This window comes from Contarinia nasturtii, unplaced genomic scaffold (genome assembly GCF_009176525.2).
Source record: "Contarinia nasturtii isolate CC-2019 unplaced genomic scaffold, AAFC_CNas_1.1 Cnas_scaffold_4311, whole genome shotgun sequence".
NCBI lineage: Eukaryota > Metazoa > Arthropoda > Insecta > Diptera > Cecidomyiidae > Contarinia > Contarinia nasturtii.
In genome coordinates, this window is record NW_022201606.1 from 2,069,652 (window position 1) to 2,089,935 (window position 20,284).

The window sequence follows — 20,284 nt, forward strand, 5'->3', positions numbered from 1 at the left end:
ACATCATAAACATACATTGTACTTTGATTATAGAAAATCAAAATAAAAAATTCACCGCTTCAGTAATAATTTTAATTCAATTCGAGCAAAGTAATAGAGATTTGCAAAACACCGGAAGCATGAATTAAACGGAATCGATAAATTATTAGCAGTAATTATGACATAAAACTTGTACATGGTTCCAGAGCTATAGTTAAAACAATTTTATTCACCCCTAACCAGGATGACGATTTTTTTTGACAAAAACGAAGCAATCGAGCTTATTTGGTTGATATGATTGGGAATGACATACTTACTTTCATCGATTGTTATTACATATTGTGAGTGGCAAAACTAAACGAGTAAATGGCTGAGCCAAATTTGTGTTTTATTTTCTTTCATTCTGAGACTGTGGTGTGTCATGAATCTAGAGCTATTGACCAGAGGGTTTAATTGTCGCATTCATTAATTTCCTTTGCACAACACGAATTCAAACAAAATATAGTCAATTAAAAGAAAGTGGACTCCTGGTATTGACGCTTCTCTGCTTAATCATCCAACGTGCTGGCAGTTATTCAAAAGCAATTGTTCGTGTTGATGATTTAATTAGTCAAAAGTTGCCATCATTTCGAAGTTTATTATAGTGAACGTGCCGCTTCCAATGAGAACACGCAATTTTGGGACACATAGCGTACAAAAAAGAAACATGCAATTGGTCTAAAAATGGTCATCAATTGATTCGTGTCATGTTCGTTCATGTTCAAGATCAAATAAAGATAATTAAAAATTAATTGATTCGTTGCATTTTTACACAAAAAATAAATTCATTTACTTTACTGAATGAACGATAATGATGATAGATTCGAAACATTTAAAAAAAGGGACATACATCGAGAAAAATTATCAAATGGTGTAAAATATTTGACAAATAGCTTGATAAAAAAATTTCCTTCTCTCGAAAAGTTATGGCGCAACGTTCAATGTGTTTTAAAAAAGCAATTTATTATAATTTCCGCATATTACAGTTGCTGTGTGAACGGTGTGTGAAAAGAGTGGGTATCGTTATCATTAATTATATCATATAAATTAATTCTTTTATAAAATATGAAGTGCTCGAGTTACGAATAACGTTCTGGTGTGTTATCAACGATGGGAAATTTCCATTTGTTGCATGTTTCTACAGCACTTGCTTTGAGCGTTGGATGGTGCTTTCATTCCACAGCCATGTGCTTTTCGCCACTCTATTTTTCCAGTGCTATCTCGAAGGGGCAATGCAAAGATGGAGAAAAGGGAAATTTGGCGGCGATTTTTCGTTTAAAAAGAATTTCTTCGGTTTGAAATATTTAGTCTTCATTTGTCTTCGTCAACGGCAACAGTATATCGCACTTTTGTCCGTTTTCGATTCGATGTTCGATATTGCATTAAAGTGAACTTCCGTCAAGTTAACTGTGACAAAAATATAAATCACTTTATTAATTTTAAGCCGTTTAGTGAAAAGTATGTATGTTTTAACACAAATTTCACAGTTAAAATCACCCGCTTTGATGTGATAAATATTAGTGTGATTCTTTTTTCATACAATTTTTATCGCACCCATGGCATTTTCCAACTATAGAAGTCACTTTTTTAACATTTTCTGATCCATTTCATCTTGTCAACCGACTTTCAACAACAAGAAAAAGCTCTTACTGTTCGAAATTGATGCGGTTAGGTGTTTTTTGTTTTTTGAAAATGTGTTTTGCGAAGCAAATAATATTAAAAATAAACAAATTAAACCCAAATACCGCATTGAACTGAAGGGAATTGATTAATGTAAATTTATACGCAAAGATCAAGCTTACATGTATATGCTTGAGTTTCTCTTGAAAAAAAAAAGTTGTGAAATGACAAAAGTTTAAAACGAAGGTTTCAAGTCGATATTTTTAATCTTTTTTCCACCCGTCGTAAAGGAATAGACTCTACAGTCAACAACTGCTGCGACAGATTTCCCATCAAATCAGTTCAAGCGAACACCGAAATTTTTTCTTGTTTTTATATTAAAAAAGAAATTCACTCAAGAAGTTTTTGTGTGACATGGTAAATGATAAATGTTTATATCGCAGCAAACACATTGGACTCTGATTATTTGGAGTGTAAATTATGTGGAATTTCAGTTTCATACACTAGAACAATCACTAGAAAGTTTGAGAAGAGATAGTAATTATTAAAGTTTTTAAATTGAATTTTATGTAGTTATGCTATTATCTATTTGAAAGCGTCAATCAACGCGTGAACGAAGTATAATGAAATGTGAATGAATCATCTGTGAAATATTAACGAACGGCATTATGTTGAATACAACATCCCTTGACTGAACACATCATTAAACCGTCTTATTTAAATTAAAAGATGTGGCAAATTAGCATGTCATACTGAAATAAACTGGCACGATTTATTTTATGTTCGGAAATTACTCGACTGTTCAAAATGCCATATAGTAAATGTCGAGCGTCTTCATACACCGTTCATCTAAATAAAGTGTATTTGAACAGTGAATTGAATGCTCTTTGCTTGTATCTATCCGTTATTCAAGTCAATTTCTGGTTCCGAAGCTCTCACGTTCAACCAAATATTAACTCATAAATATTGTGAGCGTATATGTTGAGTGCGTTGCGATGAGAATGCCATTTACCAAGGTGAAAAATAATATCAATCAAGAGTCATGAGAGTTTTTCGCAAATGTGATAGGGAACGAAGAAAAGGTGCTCCGTGAACGAATAATATTAGTGCGTGAATTTATGAAATTACAACCAAGTGAAATGCACGTCCGCTACACGTTCCTGTTACCAACCCAGTACATATTTTTGGTATTGTTCCATCGGTGTTTTGCATTCAGACTTTCGCAAGCAATCATTCCGTTTAATATCTGAATTTTTTATGAATGTGAAATTGTGAAAAATCTCTCTTTGGTAACAGAGTATTTACGGTGGAATATACACCACAAAAAAGCAATAGAACGTACGCAATATGAATATAATGAATTGATGGATGTGTGAAAGAAATTGATGTTCATGTACTTCATCTAGATGTGTTCCGCAAAATGGTAACAATCGTGGAACGAAATACGATTTTTTTTGTATATACCAACATTTATTGGGCATATACATTAATTCATATTTTATTCGAATCAATCTGATAACATATTCATTTGATGTGCTTTTAAAGTCAAACGTAAACAAACGTTTTGGTAGTACTACTAAGCGTATTTCTTTCAATTGGATTTTTATTGATTGAGGACATATCAGAAGTGATCGGAGCGGAAGAAGTTTAATGGAGGGTTGTGTTTATTTCTCTTTTATATTTTGAAATGTATCCCACTCGAATTTGGTACAGATGGTTTTCTAAATAAAGATGCACACATATTTATATCATAAAAGGTTCTTTATCAAATTTGACCTTTAATAACAATAACAAAATGATGTATACTTGTTGATCGTCGCCTTTCAGAATACAGATATTTTTGGAATTAATTTTCATAACGGCCGATATTCTCGTAGATTCTGATTCTTCCATAATCGACATTTCGCATTTTTTTAAATCATACCTGAAAAAAAATGAATATAAATGAGAGCTAAAATCAGAATAGTTGATGAATTTTTCCATGAGTCAAACTAAAAATACCAATTCATGAGATGACTAATGAGATGACTTTAGTTTGTTTACGTGAATAAGGTTTCTTTGTAGACTTGTATTTGTTTTTTAAATAATTTGTATTATGTGATGACTTAACATTCGTTGCACGCTCTTCTTTTCAACGGATCTAATGGATTCATCCCCTCTATTAACTTAGTTTTCGAAAACTAGCCTTTAAACGTCGACTGAGTTAGTTATAATATGAATCTCAAACGAGTCACTTGAACTGGATTTTTTTTTAAATTTTTTCAATTTCTATGGAAGATTTCCTTAATTTTATCTCTTTAAAATGTTATGTTTTTTTTGTGATTAAAAGTCATTTTTGCGTGTTTGTTGAAAATATTTTAATAAATTCCGACCACTTGGGATTATACTTTTTAAAGCGGGCCTTTTCAACAGAATTGAACGAAGAAAACACACTATAACTTGAATTGGATGTAAAACCATTTGATTATATGTAGATAAATTTTAGGTCCTGCTAAATTAAATGCATATTTTGGTGTTCCTTTATGCATTGTAAAAGCTTGAAATAAAAAAAAATCAAAATATTTTCATATGGGAAATGAAAAGTATGTTGGATTTTATGTCATTTATACGTTACAACCAAAAAAAACTAAACGATAAAAGATCAATCGTTTCATGCGAAAAAACTAAAATTCAAGCGAGAAAACTCTTTTTCATACATTGATATTGACTTTAAATGTGTCATCAGATTCTGATTGATATCGCAGTCATGTGTATGTGAATGTTTAGACACAATTACTCAGAGTATTGCTCAGCGATGCTGCCATCCACAGCATATTAAAATATCTTGCTGAGAATGCGTCGTCCGTCGCATGCGAATGCTAAGACTTACTTAGAGTAATGTGCTAGCCAGCATTTGCTGGCTAACAGTGCTAGTGCGATACGCTCGACGCATGGAAGACGCGTGTCTATGTGAAAGAAGCATTCTATATGAAGCGCTATGTACGCTCGTATTTCGATTTATTTTATCCGCTGTACTTCTGTTATGTTCATGATTTTTTTTTAAATGAAAACAGCAATAAAAATAAATCTTGGAATTGAAAGTAAAATCATTTGAAAAAAATCATGAACATAACAGAAGTACAGCGGATAAAATAAATCGAAATACGAGCGTACATAGTGCTTCATATAGAATGCTTCTTTCACATAGACACGTGTCTTTCATGCGTCGAGCGTATCGCACTAGCACTGCTAGACAGCAAATGCTGGCTAGCACATTACTCTAAGTAAGTCTTAGTGGCAATAGCAATTAGCGAATCACTGGAATGAATGCATTGTTCTCTTCACGATTATGTGACTCAAAACATTCAAACGATTGTATAGAGAACAATGCATGTATTGTTGTTCGCGGTGATGTAAAAACTGCTACGTACCTTCGCATACGACGGACGATGCATTCTCAGCAAGATATTTTAATATGCTGTGGATGGCAGCAGCGCTGAGCAATACTCCGCAACTACTCACTCGTATTTGATGTCATCTGTTACATCGGACGCATTTTAATGTTCCATTTTATGTCTTGTTCGTTACCATTGTTGAATAGTAAATATTCTGTCTTGAAGTATTTGAAATGAAAAAATCTACTGCCCAACGATTTCATTTGTTGTTGGCATTCTCGCATGTTCGTGTACATAACTGTAAATTTATCTTCAGGCCAAAACATAATCGTATTCTTCTTGTTGTGACAAGCTCTTAAGCTTTCTTATGAGAAGTGGCTAAATAAATGCACATTTTTTCTTCTGTTCAATTTATTTTTCTTGTGACAATAAGCTGATTGCATGACAACAAAATAAATTTAAAACCGAATCCACTCTGCTTTGAATGAGAAACGTATTTTAAGTCTTCATAAAAATTGAGATACATGGAATGATCTCTTATAAATGTATGCTTGTCCCAAACTCGACTCAAATTCGATGTGATTACTGATACATTGCAATGGATGCTTGAAAAAAAAAAAACTGCTGTTGCTTGGTTCGTCGTATTGCGATGACTTTGTTTTGTTGTTTTTTCCAAACGATTTCTATGACAGTTCAAAACATATTATGAGAGCTTCTCGTGATCCCAAAAGGCATCGTAAACTGCGGTAGTAAATTCTTCAATTTACAACGGATATCAGATAAATCGTGACACATATTATACGGATGAATATATTCGAGCTGAATGTTGTGCTCAAAGTTATAGATTTCCGTATTTCATTTCACATCCATTGACTTCAACAAGCGTATAATTAATTCATTCCTATCCATCGTCTGCTTGACATCGGGTGAAGCCAATTAAGCCTTTGAAAGTTCTATTTCATCCATCGGCAACAATATATATCCGATTATCCTTTACAATTACACGCAGCGTACATGTGTGGCAATGGAATCACTTCAAATGGCAATTCTTGCCGGAAAGATTCTTTTTATGCTCATCACAAATTATCGTCATATTTCCACCGATGAGACCGCAAAAATGTATATGTTTACTGAATCGGTTCAATGGCTTCTTCTGCCTAGCAGAGTACTCCAAATTTAGCACCACAAAACATGGGAACGTTGATTTGCTATTTCTTAAATTTCATTGCCACCAGCATGAGACTACATTCAATCTTAGCAATATTTGTGTTTGTTCATTATCAACATCAGTTCACATAAAGTAGCACGTACGCAATGTGTCGTTATACACATCAATGTCCGCGACAAATGAGTGCTTTGGGATTTTTTTGACGTGATTCTTTTTATATCTTGACACACAGTTATGTCGCTACTAGTAGCTGTTTTAGCTAAGGCTCATATCGTTGGACTAGGCAATTTTGCTGACGTTTTGTTTTTATGTTATGATAAATTAACGCTGTATCGTTAATAAATATACTAATAAGAAATTCGGGTACAGCATAAGTTTTTATATGCGCTAATGGTGTAATGTGATGATATTTTGCGTTATTCTTTTGTATGATTAGCGCAATATGGGCATAAATGCGAAACTAATGACTGTATGAAGCTGTTTCATTCAAAGCAAAGTTTCAGTTGCATTAATGTGACTAGAATCTCAGACGTCTTTATAAGTAGCACAAGTGTAGACCATAATAAATAGAATTCGGGTTTGTGTCCAAGAGATGTGACAATGTGTATATTATTATCATCCTGACAACATGAAAAATAATCTCTTGAAAAAAATGTCAACTTTCCTTCTTGCTTGAGATTCATCTTTCGAATAAGATGAGAGAAATCTGTGACTGTGCTCCATTTTATTGTGAGATAAGATATTCTGCGCAAACTGAGTAATAATGATTTGTGTAATTCAATTTCTTTTTCTATTCAATCACTTTTAATTTACATATTTGTGTCACATTTTATTTGCCAAAATAAAACTGTCACGGGGCGAATGGAGATAATGTCAATAAAACGAAGAATGTGACATTCACTGTGTGCGTCAAATATGTGCATGTGCACAATTGAATGAATTTCCAATTTTAATTCCAGCTGTCTGAAATGTAATTTCCTTGCCATTCAAATATCCGCATTCATTTAAAATCCAATTTGGATCGTCTTTGCTTGCACATTTCGGCTACTAAATCATTTGCAATTTTATGGTTTGTTGAATTTTCGATAGATCTTTATCGTTCTATTTGTGGAATCTTCTGTGTAATTTACACATTTTTCAAAGTCATTTCATGCATAAGCAATATCCGCCTCTTCACGTTTGCTCTCTCTTTTTGTTTTGTTTTCTTTTATGTTATTCCATTTCCATCACAATGTGATTGGTTTTTTGATGAGCATCATAAAAGCATTTGAAAAGTCACAAAAGTAATTTTGTCAAAAAAAATGTTTCGGTCGTTTATTTTCAGAGCAGGACACACACACGCGGCACCAATGTATGGTATGTTATTGGAGAGCGTCCAGCACTTCGTGCAGGTAAGCTATATGATAGAAAGTTTTTATTCTTCGCATACAGTTTCAACTGTACGGCATTTCGTATCAAATCCCATTCGGAATATTCGCTAGATGATAGCTGTAGAAGTTAAGAGCGCTTACTATAACAACAATGAAGGGTAAATGTCTGTTTGCGCGATACTATCGCTGATTGGAAAAAACCGTCAAAAGCTGCTATTTTGAAGCTTGAAAAATCCTCTTTAAATAAAAATGAGAACACTGTTACAATTGGTATTTTTCTCAAGCAACTCTCAAGTCTCGCAACATTTTCGCTGTTCAACTTTCAAGGGTAAGGGAGATAACAAAACAACATGGATGGATTTAATATTATCTTTTTATGGAATAAAAAAATGATTGTGACCACACAACGAAAGTTATAACTTGTAGTCGAGTTGCCATTTGAGGTTTAGCTATTGAGTGCTAATTCATGCTTTGTGTATTTTGACAACATGAACTAGTGACAATGGCTGAGGTCTGACCCCACATATTTAAAATAATAAATACAAGTTACTGCAGAAGAAGTGGCATATCTCTCTCTTCGTATATATTTAAAACGGAAAATTGATGTTGTTGTAGCTAAAAGCGAGTTTTTTGTGTTACACCATGTCATGAACGTCTGTGTAAACAGAGTATTAAATCAATCGAACAATATATCTGCGCGTATTTTGATAAGAATATCACAATCGATGTGAAATGTAAAAGAAAACAGACATTTCGATTTCGCTTTCGCTGTGGATTTTATTTGTTTTACGTACATGCAATGGAATTAAACAGAAAACTTTCTATTTTGAAATTCGATAATCTTCGATTTAGTTGAAAACAATTGACCAATCTTATTGTCATTCCAGCCAATTTACGAAGATAAAATGAATGAAAACAAAATAACCAACGAAAATAAACTAGACATTTGAAATGTATCGAAATAAATGCACAAATAGATTTGAAAATTGCTTGAATTCCAACCAAAAGCGATTTGTTTGCATTCAGAGCATTTTTTCTGTATTAAGCTCACATGATTTGGCCGCTTTGTTGAACCGTTAAGCGAATCTCTTGGATTTCCGCAGTCAAATAAATCTCGAAATATACAGCGAAGCAGTCGAATAATAACAGATTTTTCAGCTGATCGGATTTCGTAACATTTTATACGGTCACGAGTTGAAAATTTAATCGAATGTACGCTTTGGAATTTTTGGAATGCTTTGCTCTCTGATAGATGAGGCGTGGGCAGGGAATTTTTGTGAAACTACAAATGTTAATACGGAATCGTGTACACGTTTCAACCTCCGTTGTTATAAAATGACTCATTTGTGCTAGACATGTATTTGATTATACGTGCTGGATTAAATCTTATATCAAATCAAACCAAATAAATAGCTTCTTAACTAATAGATAGCTACTTCGTGGTGCTTTATGCTACAGGCAAATTTAAGTGAATCAATGGTTTTCATCCAACACATCATCAGCACAAACACATCGAACACGTTCACCTGTATCAATCTCTGAATCCAAATGATTTTCGTTTTATCCACATAAATTTAATTAAACTTCGTGCGTGACTTCTATTTGCCCTGAAGCATTCGGATTTTTCCAAGAATTTTCTTCTCATCAACAACAAATTCCGTGATACAATTAGTATCGACTACCTGAAGAATAGTGTATTAACATTCGACATTGTTTGAAACTTTGTTCTTGTTTACACACTCCACTCGAAATGAAATTCGAATAAACTTTAAATTTTTATTTTATTATCGTATTTTGTGAGCATAATATAAAATTTCCAATAGAGTATGACCATCTGTTCAAATGGTTTAATGTCCACTTTGTCCTTGATTGGTATAACATCACGTATTTGCATTATCTACTACCCACAATGTGCTGTTCTCCGATATTAAATTTTATTACAATAAAACGCATCTTCACTCTCACTCACATTAAATTAATAAAGCATTACATCAATTAAGAAGTATTTTATTTATGTGATGCGATGAAAAGTTATGTTTAATAATAAAAACGAGATGACACTCGACGCACTCGTTTCAAGTAGTAAAAATGAAAAATATGATCTACTAATCTTGCTTGTTTCTTCCGAAGGAACAATTCGGCGATCTGGTGTGGAAACAGGCGCTACGAGCGACAGGATGCAAACATACTGTTTTCAATACACATCAAATTTACCCGGATTCGCTCATGCCTGATTTAGCGGAGGCGCTGTCAGCAATAACGTAAATAAACAATAGAATTGCTTTAACACTTCATCAGTAACAATAAAATAAAAGATCTTAGCATAGAATGCCAATTTACCTTTCTCCTCGATTTATTTCTGTTTGTCGGTTGTTTCATTTAAATACAGAGGCGAATCGTTTGATTATTTTATGAATTTCTTCGGCAAGTGTTTCGTGCGCTTTTTCACCAATTTCGGTTACGACAAAATGCTGAAAGCAACTGGGCGTTATTTTTGTGACTTTTTGCAATCGGTTGACAACATTCACCTCCAAATGCGCTTCACTTACCCAAAAATGAAGAGTCCCTCCATGCAGCTCACCGAAACTGACGAGAATGGTGCGGTTTTAGTATACCGTAGCGGTCGTTCAGGGTTTTCTAGGTAAAGTGATGTCATTTATTTTGTTATTCATGAATTTGCTGATGGTAATTTTTTCGGTATCATTTTGGTGTTTGTGTGTAATTTTATCACCATGTGAATAGATAAAGCTTTGTAATATGTACATTTTTTTTCATATACAGATATTTCATGGGACAACTATGTGAAATAGCCGAAGTTTTTTACAAACTAAACGATATGACCGTCCGAATATTGGAGAGTAAGAATGACGATCCGGGCAGCACTACAAGCCCATTGTCGTTGGATGCAAAAACGGTTTTTGTAAAATATCGTCTGGATTTTGATAATAGAGATTATGTGAGTATTGAATTGATATGAGTTTTGTAGCTAAATCTAAAATTGTAAAACAACAATATGTTTGCGCTCAATAGTGTGTTTTTATTCAGAAATGAATTGAGTTCCCTGGAAATGGCTGGTTGATAAAAGAGCACATTTTAAAAGCATACATAATGAATTGGTTAATAATTAAAGTAAATGTCGCATATTCTTGATTCTTCTTCGGTTTAGTAATTCAGTTTCCAGTTGACTTATTTGTTTTTTTGTTTTTTTTTTCTTTTGGTTTTGTTGACACTTATTTACCCCAGTAAGTGTCTGTAATCGTTTTAGCTGTTGGGCCAGTATTTTCCAAATGTTGGGGCCCCTTTGGTGAATGCTTTCGTTTTTTCGCTCTGCAAACGCAATTACAATTGCATTTTTGCGCGTCAAGTCTTTGACATGCTTTAAAATGCGGGTTGCTGCACTCGATTCCAACAGCCTATTAAAAAAAACCATAAAATATCAAAAATATAGAAATCTTTTAAATGAAATTAATAAACTCTACTCACCAACATGAATACAATCAAAATGACGAATGCAAAGGTAATCTTCATTTTGAATTAATGTAATATCGTCAGTGAACAACCGTCATATATATATACTTTTCATTCAACCGAACCATTTTATAGATTGAAGTGTATTGGATTTCATTGCGAAAACTTGCCAACACGCAATGTATTGTGAGTGATTGCCAAAGTGCAAAACGAATAAAAATAAACAATGGAACATCTGCATTGATTTCGAAAAAAATATGCACTGCAATCACAGAAATTCAGTGTACGGGTGACGATTGTTGCCATGGTATTCACCCCCACTCAGTGAAATGAAATCGTTTTTGTATTTTGAAATGGACGTTGACAACGAGATATCTTGTAAATAATGGTTAACGACATTTTCCAAACTTTTTCGAAATCAGAATTTGTTTTTTTTTTTATTAAGGCTGACTAAACAAGTGCAGTATTGCATAATACTCATTCAAAGTCAGCGTGATGTTAAATGAAGGACTTTTTGCAATAAAGTTTCATTTTTGCATCATTTTGAAATGTTTTGTATAAATGCAATTGCATATTCCCTTTCAGATGTCGAAGCGGGTGAATGTTTTGGCACATCCATCCCAATTGGAGCTTGGACATGTCGACAGCAGTATTCTGCTTGAATTGTTTCCATTTGCTGTAATTTTGGATCATGATATGCGCATTTCACGGGCTGGTGAAAAAATTCTCGAAACATGGATCCTTCAAAATCCTTCAAGACCACCACAATGTGCGCTTAATATTTACAACTCGATTTTATTTTTCCTAGAAAACTCATTTTGATTTCTTGACATCTCTATTTTTAGCATTTTGGGGCTCAAAACTGGTTGATATTTTTAAACTGCGTCGCCCGAAGGGTATTCGTGTCGATTGGGATATAGTGTTGCAAATGAATTTGGTTATTTTTGAATTGGAATTAATTCGCAGCGAACACGATTCAGACAAAGCTGAACAACACATTGTGAAATCAGTAACCGACAATGGTCTTGACGTACCATGCGGCAGCAGCACGAATTTGTATGATGTCAATAGCTGTGCATTTGAAGCAGCACAAACAGGTATAACGAAGAATTTTAATCAATTTACACGCAATTAAGTAAACATTGTATTTTAAATCGATATATACTCACGATTTATTTATTGAAATTTAACGCAAGATTCGATTGCACCAATATCGAGTCTGTCGTGATTGTATTCTGAAGTTATAAATAATGATAATTTATTTTAAGCAATGGATCGACGGGGTTCGCAAGGTTGGACCCGAGTTCTACTGAAAGGTCAAATGCGATACATTCAAGACATTGATTCGATTATATTTCTATGCAGCCCACTGTGAGTGTAACAAAATAATTGGTATTGCCAAGCTCATTTTTCAAAATAAAACACCAATCATTTCAATTGCAGCATAAATAATTTGGATGAATTGCACGGTATGGGATTGTATTTGAATGATTTGAATCCACATGGTTTGAGTCGAGAGATGGTCTTAGCCGGTTGGCAACATTGTTCAAGGTAAAGTGACGTTTGTTTATCTTCTATTCAATTGAATGAAATATTGCAAATGATAGAAAATTTTCTGTTTTGCTTTCAGAATTGAATTGATGTTCGAGAAAGAGGAACAGCGATCGGATGAACTTGAGACCTCTCTTAAATTGGCAGACTCATGGAAACGTCAAGGTGATGAATTACTGTATTCGATGATACCGAGACCAGTTGCAGAACGATTACGTTCAGGACAGAATACACTATCGACGTGTCAAAGTTTTGAAGTGGTGTCTGTTCTATTTGCTGAGGTTGAAGTGAGTTGTCCGTCGGTTTTTCTTTTTTCTTCGAATGTTTTAATCATTTTATGAAATTACTAATGTGTAGGATAGCACTTTCGACGGTGGCAATTCGGTTCAGGATGCTATGAGTCGAGTATCCATTTTAAATGCGGCCTTTTCTGCTTTTGACGAAGAGGTCAACTCGCCCATGGTTTATAAAGTCGAAACAGTCGGCTCTGTATATATGGCTGTGAGTGGCGCTCCAGATGTAAATCCGCTTCATGCAGAATGTGCCGCTGACTTGGCTCTGAATATGATTCGCCGTATAAAGTTACTAAAACTTCCAGGCGTCACTGTCAAAGTTGGAATTCATTCTGGATCAGTTGTGGCTGGTGTTGTCGGTCTCAAAGTACCGCGTTACTGTCTTTTTGGCGACACCGTAAATACTGCCTCACGAATGGTAAAACACCTGAATTATTTTCTGTTTTTTCACTACCTCAATAATTATTATTATCCATGAATTGTAACTCGATTTCTTTATCTGTACAGGAGAGTAGTGGACTACCAAATAAAATTCAAATCAGCAACGAAACTGCGTCCAAACTTCACAACAAGGGCTATGAAGTTGTTCAACGCGGCTTTGTGACAGTTAAAGTGAGTACAAAAGAAATAAAAAAAAGAAATCTTATTTTTTACGATTTTTTTTTTCTTTTCGAATAGGGAAAGGGTGAAATGCAAACCCACTGGCTTGAAAAGGGACCACACGAAAGACTTGAAGATGAAGAGCTATATTTCGACGATAAATAAGGACTTCATCAAATGAATAATAATTTATTTTTATGGAAACTTTTGACGCTCAATATTACCAAAGATTTACCAAATACCTCAATACTATCCACCTTTCAAAAATATGACGTTTAATTAAAATGTGTGTGTGTGTGTGTGTGACAGATTAATCTGTATAGCTGTTTTGTGTCTTAAAAATGTAATAAAAATAAAGTGAAGTAGTTCCGAGAGAACTTTATTTTAAATAAATGATAAAAGAGCTCGAGTTGAATGTTGATTAACAAGTTTTGTGGTTAACAAATTGTATTTTATTTTAAAATCTTTGATATTTGTGGTTTATGTTCAATCAATATCTCTATTATGAAAATATGAGAAAAATGTAACTGGAATGAACAGCGTTATTCTCTTGCTGCTGGAGTAAAAAAAACAAACATCGTTTAAATTGTACATTTTTTGATTTTCTGGAGCAGTTCCTTGATGTCATGTACGCCACCGCTGCTTAGAACTTTTGAGAAAAGCTTCCGCTTCAAAGCGATCAATTCGACCTTTTTCGAGTACTGCAATGGACAAGAGAAACATCGGTTAGTCATGCAATTCAAAACGACTTATATAAAACCAAAATGAGAGTTATTTACTTCGTATGCTCGTTTGATGATGCTTAATGGCATTCCAGCCAATTTTGCAGCATTGAAACCGTAAGATTTTGGACACGCTCCGTCTGTGTACTTGTATAAAAATGTGACCGTCTCTTTGGTTGGATCGTCGTTTCCTTCTGATTCCACCATACATGCCATGTGACCCAGTGTGATGCGTTGATCATTATGGAAATTGTCCACCAGATTATGGTAATGAGTGGAAAAGAGTGTGCGACATTTCAAATTCGCAAGGAAATCAACGACGGCAGCTGCAATTGCTGTTCCATCATATGTCGCAGTACCTATCAAAATGAAGGAGACATCATTAGTTATCATGTTTCTTAAATAAAATTTTCCACTGGAAACAACTTAAATCAATCTAATCTTACCACGACCGAGTTCATCGAGCAAAACCAAACTATTCACTGTTGCATGTTTCAGAATAGCCGATGTTTCGCTTAGTTCCACCAAAAATGTACTTTGTCCAGCCAAAATATCATCTTGCGCTCCCAGTCGCGTAAAAATGCGATCGATCAACGAAATTTTTGCCGATTCAGCTGGTATTGCGCATCCAATTTGTGTCATTATGACCAACAGACCAACTTGTCGCATCAAAGTACTTTTACCACCCTGAGAAGAATTAATAAAATGGTCAGATTAAATCAAAATCCACGTTTAGTGAAATATTTACCATATTCGGACCAGTTAAAATGGCCAACGGTGGTGTAGTTTTACCGCCCAAAGTAATTCCGTTCGGAATGAAATCGTCGTTGAGTTTGAGTGAGATGCATGGATGTACGCCTTCTTCAATTTCAATAACCGGCCCATCTGCACTGTTGTCGATGATTTCAGGGAAGCAGATTTGTGCTTGATTTTGTGCATATACCGTGAATGACATTATTAAATCCAAAATGGCAACACAGTCGATGATTTTCTTCCACACATTATATTCGTCTGAGAATTTTTCAAACATTCGACGCATCAAATCTTTTAGCACATTGTTTCTTTGTTCTTCGGCTTGCACCATTTCTTTCAGCATGTGACGTGTTTCGTCTGTGCTGAAGCAACGTACAGCTTTATTTCCTTTTCCCCGCTGACTTTCCAATTTGTATCTTGAATCGGCTTTTTTAGCCTCTTTTTCCGGCACTTCAATTTCAAATCGATTCTTGTCCTTGCCATAATACTGCAAACGGCAACCGAAAAACTTTTCTTGTTGCTTCAAATAATTGGCCAAATCTTGTTCAATTTCTTTAATCTTTACGCCAATCGAATCGTATTCGCTGTCAATACCTGGCCCTGGTGCAATGACGCCAGTGGCCTTTGCTGCATCAAAATCAAAGCTGTTCTGTTGAAAAAAAATAAGAATAATGGTGAGATATACAAGCCAGATTCACTTAGTCCAAATATATATTTACTTTGAAGAACTGAACTTTCGCATTATAATCGGAGGGAATTTCACCAATCGGTTCGATTTGTGTCAATCGTTTGATAAGTTTCGATGAAAAGCCAGAGAAAATTTTCGGAATTTTCACCAATGCCTCAAATCCTTGGATTGTTGATGTCAAATCCTATAAAAGAATCAATATTAAGAATCAATTAAACATATTCAAGGTATTTGGACAATGAAAATAAAAAAAAAATCAATAAAAACCTGAATCTTTTTCTTGTTGTACTTTGTCTGTTCATACATACTGGCTCTGGAGTCTGGATGGTTGACAGCGCGATTCTTGTTACCAAATGTGTGTATTTGAGCTAGTTGACGTTCCAAATCCGGTAATGTACCAAGAATGGTGCGAGCATTGCTTAGTTGATCTCGATTCTCCATCATCTCTTTAATGGCCTCTTGACGTTCACCTGCAAATATATCAAAATTTTGCGGTACATTTAGCATTTTCTCTTAATATTTGTCCAAAAAAATAAATAAATAACTGTACATACGAATGACTGATTTTTCGCAACTTGGCGAACAGATCCAATAGTTTAATAGGCGCTTGCCGAATTTTGTACAACAATTATCCAATGTGTTGTACAACGATCTATCGTCTCCGATGATTTTCAAGTTGGAAAGAGTGATTGAGTCCAAAACCATGTGCTTGTTGAAATTCTTCTTTGCAATGTCAGCGGCCAATTGATCCAAATCATCGATTTTAATGTCTGGCGGAATGTAATAATTGAAGTGACACATCGCCATGATTTGCTGGTCTATTACACATTTTGTGAGGTACCACAAACAGGTGCCCAGTGCTTTCAAAGCAAGTTTAAAGTTTGCATTTGGTGTAATGCCCAAATGATCATCTGGGTCTTGTGTCATTTTAATCACGTCTGGCCATTCTTTGTCATTGTTGGGGCCATAGTACTTTTCATTGAGTACTTTCAATGTTTTATCGGCTTCCCAAACTTGTGAGCCTGACAACAGTGCTTCACGCATTGAATTGGACAACATCGACTTGAAAATTTGTTGCAATTCCAATGATGTACGACCACGTTCATGGAGAACCAAAACGGGCGAATTGTGCGAGATCAATGTAAGCAAACGGGAACATTGTTTGTCATCATCAAATTCACCTATACAGTCATAATGAAAATCATTTTTTTAAATAAGCCAATCGATTTTATCATATGTAAATAAAACACTTGCCAATATTGAATTCACCGATTGACGTATCAATGAAAGCAACGCCGAACCGATGGCCATTCGATGAAGTCTACACAAAAATAAAATATTCTCATTTAATTTTGTTCATAAAAAGATCCACCTCGTTTGAAGCCTATACGGTTTCAGTAACCCATATTAGAACAATTCACGGTTCGTGTACACTCGGCACATCATCGCTGCTTTACCGAATATCAGCCGTTGGGTTCACTGCGAAATGTCGTGCATCTAATGCATGTGTTTGCTCACAGCGATACACAGTCAAAGAAAGTTCGCATAAAAGAGAATGAAAAAATGTACAAATGGCTACTTGATATTTTTGACCATTTCGCAGTGAATTATACTGATGATATTCGCCTAAGCAGCGAAGCAGCGTGAATTGTTCTAATACGAGTTACTGAAACCTTAATGGCTTCAAACGAGATGGTTTTTGTTTGAATATCAATACCTTTTCCACAATTGCCAGCATATAATTTGGCTGATGTTCGTTCGAAATCTCGACTTGTTGTCCAAAAACTTGAGTACCTTTGGTGACGACCTATTAAATTAACGAATGTTCATAAAAACGTTTGCAATTTGTGCGAATGCATTCTTTCTTTACCTGACAAATTTCACGGTTAACAATTTTGTCGAATTTAGTTGCCTTCTTCATTGTCTTGACACGTTCATTCATTACGTCTGGAGTTTCTGTCTGTTCAACGCGAGCGATTTTGTAGCCTCGTTCCACCAAAGTCGTTGACATACGATAGAATGCTTGTTCTGGGAAGCCCGAATGTGCGAAGTCACCTTTCATGTACGTAAAGCCTAATTCTTTCACACCAATATCGGCGTCCATGTGGTATAATTCATAGAATTTCCCAACTTTAAAGAATAAAATCGTGTCAAAGTTTTGTGACTTCAGAACCCACCATTGTCGCATTCCCTATATAAATATCATTTGTTAAATTTAAATTAGGTATCAATGTCAAAAAAATGTTTATTTAATTGAATACATACTGGAGTCACACTGTCCAAATATTTGTTTGACACATACAATTTCGTGGGATCATAGTTTGGATCATCTGGTCGTCTTTTCTCAGCATCACGAATCATTTCCGGTTTCAAAAAGTCGAGTGTATTATGGCGCCAAACGACGGGCACATCAAGAACGTCAGTGTCGTCATTTTCCTTCACGTCAGACAAAGACTGCGATTTATCAATGTTCGACTTCAATTTATCTTTAATTGAAGCCGCTGCATTGTTCGAATCCAATTTGATTTTTTTCTTTGGAACCGCACTTCCGTTAGTTTCCTTCTTGTTTCTGCGTGATTTTGGTTTCGAATCGTCAATATCCATCGATTGACTGTTGTCCGATTCATTTTCATCGTTTTCACATTCGTAGTCCGAATCTGAATCGATTATGCGTGAAATTTTCCGTTTATTCTTGAATTTGATGGTTTCCTCTTCGTCGTCATCATCCGAATTAGTTTCCGGTTGCAATTTCAACTTCTTAGCGGGACTTTTTAATGTCTCTTTTGCCTTTTTTGCTGTCGAAATACAATAGAATGTGATGAAATTACATAGACAAACTCTGACAAAATGTTATGTTCTAATTGGAATATACTGTACCAGTTTTGGGTGTTTTCGATGTTTTCGGTGTGTTCGGTTTCGATGTCAATGGGCTAGCAACTGGCGTGCCTGCTGGTTTATTTGATTTCGGTGTCGATGGACTTCGTGAGAAATAATTGAACAGCGTATTACCGCTTGTATTCAAATTACTTTTATTTGCTGACATGATTTCGCAGCTAATTAAACGGAATCACAATGACAACGCGTGAAACAGTACTTTTACAGACTGAATACAAAACTGGTTTGATCCCTTTTTTCTGTTCATACAACGCCACAGCAGGTAAAAAAATATCAATTTTGCGCGGTACACTTTGACAGCTAGTGTTGAAACTCCAATAATTTGCGTCGAACTCAACCATCCTGAAGTTGGTTCTCTCGATGAAACCCTATCGAGATCCTGTTGGTGCAAAATATCGTTGCGCTTAATTTGAACAATTTTATTTTAAACATAATTATTGAATTGATTAAAAATAAAATTATTTGATTTAAAATTGCAACCATGAAAAATGATTTAAATTAGAAATTTGCTCATCCTTAACTATGAAAATGGCATTTTATTTCTTAAATTCATTTTGTCGCAATGCAGTAATACATATTGACATGCTGTCAGTTTTCAATATTGAATATATTTCTGAGACAAGGTTTTTGAATTTGCTTAACGATTTGAACAAATTAATTGAAACCGCATGAGACTCTAGCATTTTCATATTCGAGCAGAAATGTAGAATTTAATTTAACATAATAAACACTGAAAATACAATATTCATGACACATATTCATTGGGCTAGTTTTGTGTGCCAAATAATTTCGATTCAGAGCACAAATTGAATTAAACTGATTTTCTTGAGCAATCTAAAATCAAGTGGTTGAAGTGTGAAATGGGGAGTTAAAGCGAGAAAATAGCTAATACCAACCTTTTAGTAGATGTATAATAAATAAAATTAATGCTCTGATTTATTGTTTTAATGATGTCATTGCAGTCACCAACTCGTTTATTTTTTTAAACTATTTCGATTATTGTGTAGTATATATATCTTTTAAATGTTGAACTCAATAATGTTGAGTTTACTGTACTCACTTCAAATGTACTTTAGAAAAAATATCTTTCTGTTTAGAATTCTAATTATTTTTATTTTTTTGAATTGGCTTACCAAATGCAATTGAAGCCAAATTGCTTCTGAAATTTCTGATCTCCAAATGAAGCAACGTATGATGATGTTTTTTACAAATTCTGCATGTAAATTTGCTTACAAGTTTCAAGTGTGAGCAAAGCAAATTCGATTCAACTCAACTTTGGCATCAGATGAAAACGATGAACCATAAATATAAAACATGCCTACGTAAACATATATATTTGTAGACATCATTAAACGGGGCTTTGGGAAGAAGCACGATATTTAACTGAAATGTATCATACTGATATGATCAAAAATAAATAGAATTTCAATGCAATTTGGCATTTCTATGAAACTGTATTCGATGCTTGCCTGTATGCTCTTGCAAATCTTTTTTTTCGTTGTGATAGAATGTGACAAGTGCCTTGCTACAAAAAAATGTGCAACATCTGAAGACAGTCTGCATTTGGCAATTGGTACATTAGCATTTCTTCGAATGTAAATTGTGCATTTTAAATTGACATGGATTGTGTGTATAGAACACACTGTATACATGACTCACCGTTAGTTACACTAATCCACATGAATGTTGATTTAAGTTGTAGAATGTAAAATTGAATTGAAAAAAAATTATTCTCACATTTAATGAAAGGATTTATTTACATTG

At 34.4% G+C, this 20,284-nt stretch overlaps 2 protein-coding genes and 1 long non-coding RNA gene across 4 annotated transcripts; 1 reads left to right on the forward strand and 2 right to left on the reverse strand.

The window, feature by feature from the left end:
• Positions 1 to 1,343: 1,343 nt before the first annotated feature.
• On the forward strand, positions 1,344 to 13,747 carry LOC116350713 (soluble guanylate cyclase 89Db). Of its 2 annotated transcripts, XM_031782618.1 has the most exons (13): positions 1,344 to 1,476; positions 7,505 to 7,571; positions 9,681 to 9,811; positions 9,940 to 10,191; positions 10,332 to 10,506; positions 11,604 to 11,787; positions 11,864 to 12,115; positions 12,287 to 12,389; positions 12,462 to 12,569; positions 12,649 to 12,856; positions 12,927 to 13,280; positions 13,370 to 13,474; positions 13,541 to 13,747. In XM_031782618.1, the coding sequence occupies exons 2-13, from the start codon at positions 7,530 to 7,532 to the stop codon at positions 13,625 to 13,627; spliced, it is 2,001 nt and encodes a 666-aa protein (XP_031638478.1). In that variant the 5' UTR covers positions 1,344 to 1,476; positions 7,505 to 7,529; the 3' UTR covers positions 13,628 to 13,747. The 2 variants fall into 2 exon arrangements, with proteins under 2 accessions (XP_031638478.1, XP_031638477.1); XM_031782617.1 differs by lacking the exon at positions 1,344 to 1,476 and having other exon boundaries at positions 7,388 to 7,571.
• On the reverse strand, positions 10,567 to 11,112 carry LOC116350714. The gene is made up of 2 exons (XR_004202048.1): positions 11,034 to 11,112; positions 10,567 to 10,963 (listed from the first exon to the last, which is right to left on the reverse strand). It is a non-coding gene; the product is annotated as an uncharacterized LOC116350714 (long non-coding RNA).
• Positions 13,748 to 13,872: 125 nt separating the features above from the next.
• On the reverse strand, positions 13,873 to 18,809 carry LOC116350712 (probable DNA mismatch repair protein Msh6). Its single transcript, XM_031782615.1, has 12 exons — positions 18,503 to 18,809; positions 17,891 to 18,420; positions 17,496 to 17,816; positions 17,343 to 17,432; positions 16,880 to 16,946; positions 16,180 to 16,806; positions 15,893 to 16,095; positions 15,657 to 15,809; positions 14,933 to 15,586; positions 14,631 to 14,871; positions 14,242 to 14,543; positions 13,873 to 14,163 (listed from the first exon to the last, which is right to left on the reverse strand). Exons 1-12 carry the CDS (start codon positions 18,666 to 18,668, stop codon positions 14,044 to 14,046), a joined length of 3,474 nt encoding a protein of 1,157 aa, XP_031638475.1. The 5' UTR covers positions 18,669 to 18,809; the 3' UTR covers positions 13,873 to 14,043.
• Between the last annotated feature and the right edge of the window lie 1,475 nt (positions 18,810 to 20,284).

Bases quoted from the DNA above. Each gene is read 5' to 3' on its own strand.
- LOC116350713 (XM_031782617.1), top strand. From the start codon at position 7,482: ATGTTTCGGTCGTTTATTTTCAGAGCAGGACACACACACGCGGCACCA. The intron at 7,572-9,680 runs GTAAGCTATATG...TTTCTTCCGAAG, and splicing joins GCGTCCAGCACTTCGTGCAG to GAACAATTCGGCGATCTGGT. The intron at 12,116-12,286 runs GTATAACGAAGA...ATTTATTTTAAG, and splicing joins ATTTGAAGCAGCACAAACAG to CAATGGATCGACGGGGTTCG.
- LOC116350712 (XM_031782615.1), bottom strand. From the start codon at position 18,668: ATGTCAGCAAATAAAAGTAATTTGAATACAAGCGGTAATACGCTGTTC. The intron at 17,433-17,495 runs GTAAAGAAAGAA...TTAATTTAATAG, and splicing joins TTAACCGTGAAATTTGTCAG to GTCGTCACCAAAGGTACTCA. The intron at 16,807-16,879 runs GCAAGTGTTTTA...ATGACTGTATAG, and splicing joins AATCGGTGAATTCAATATTG to GTGAATTTGATGATGACAAA.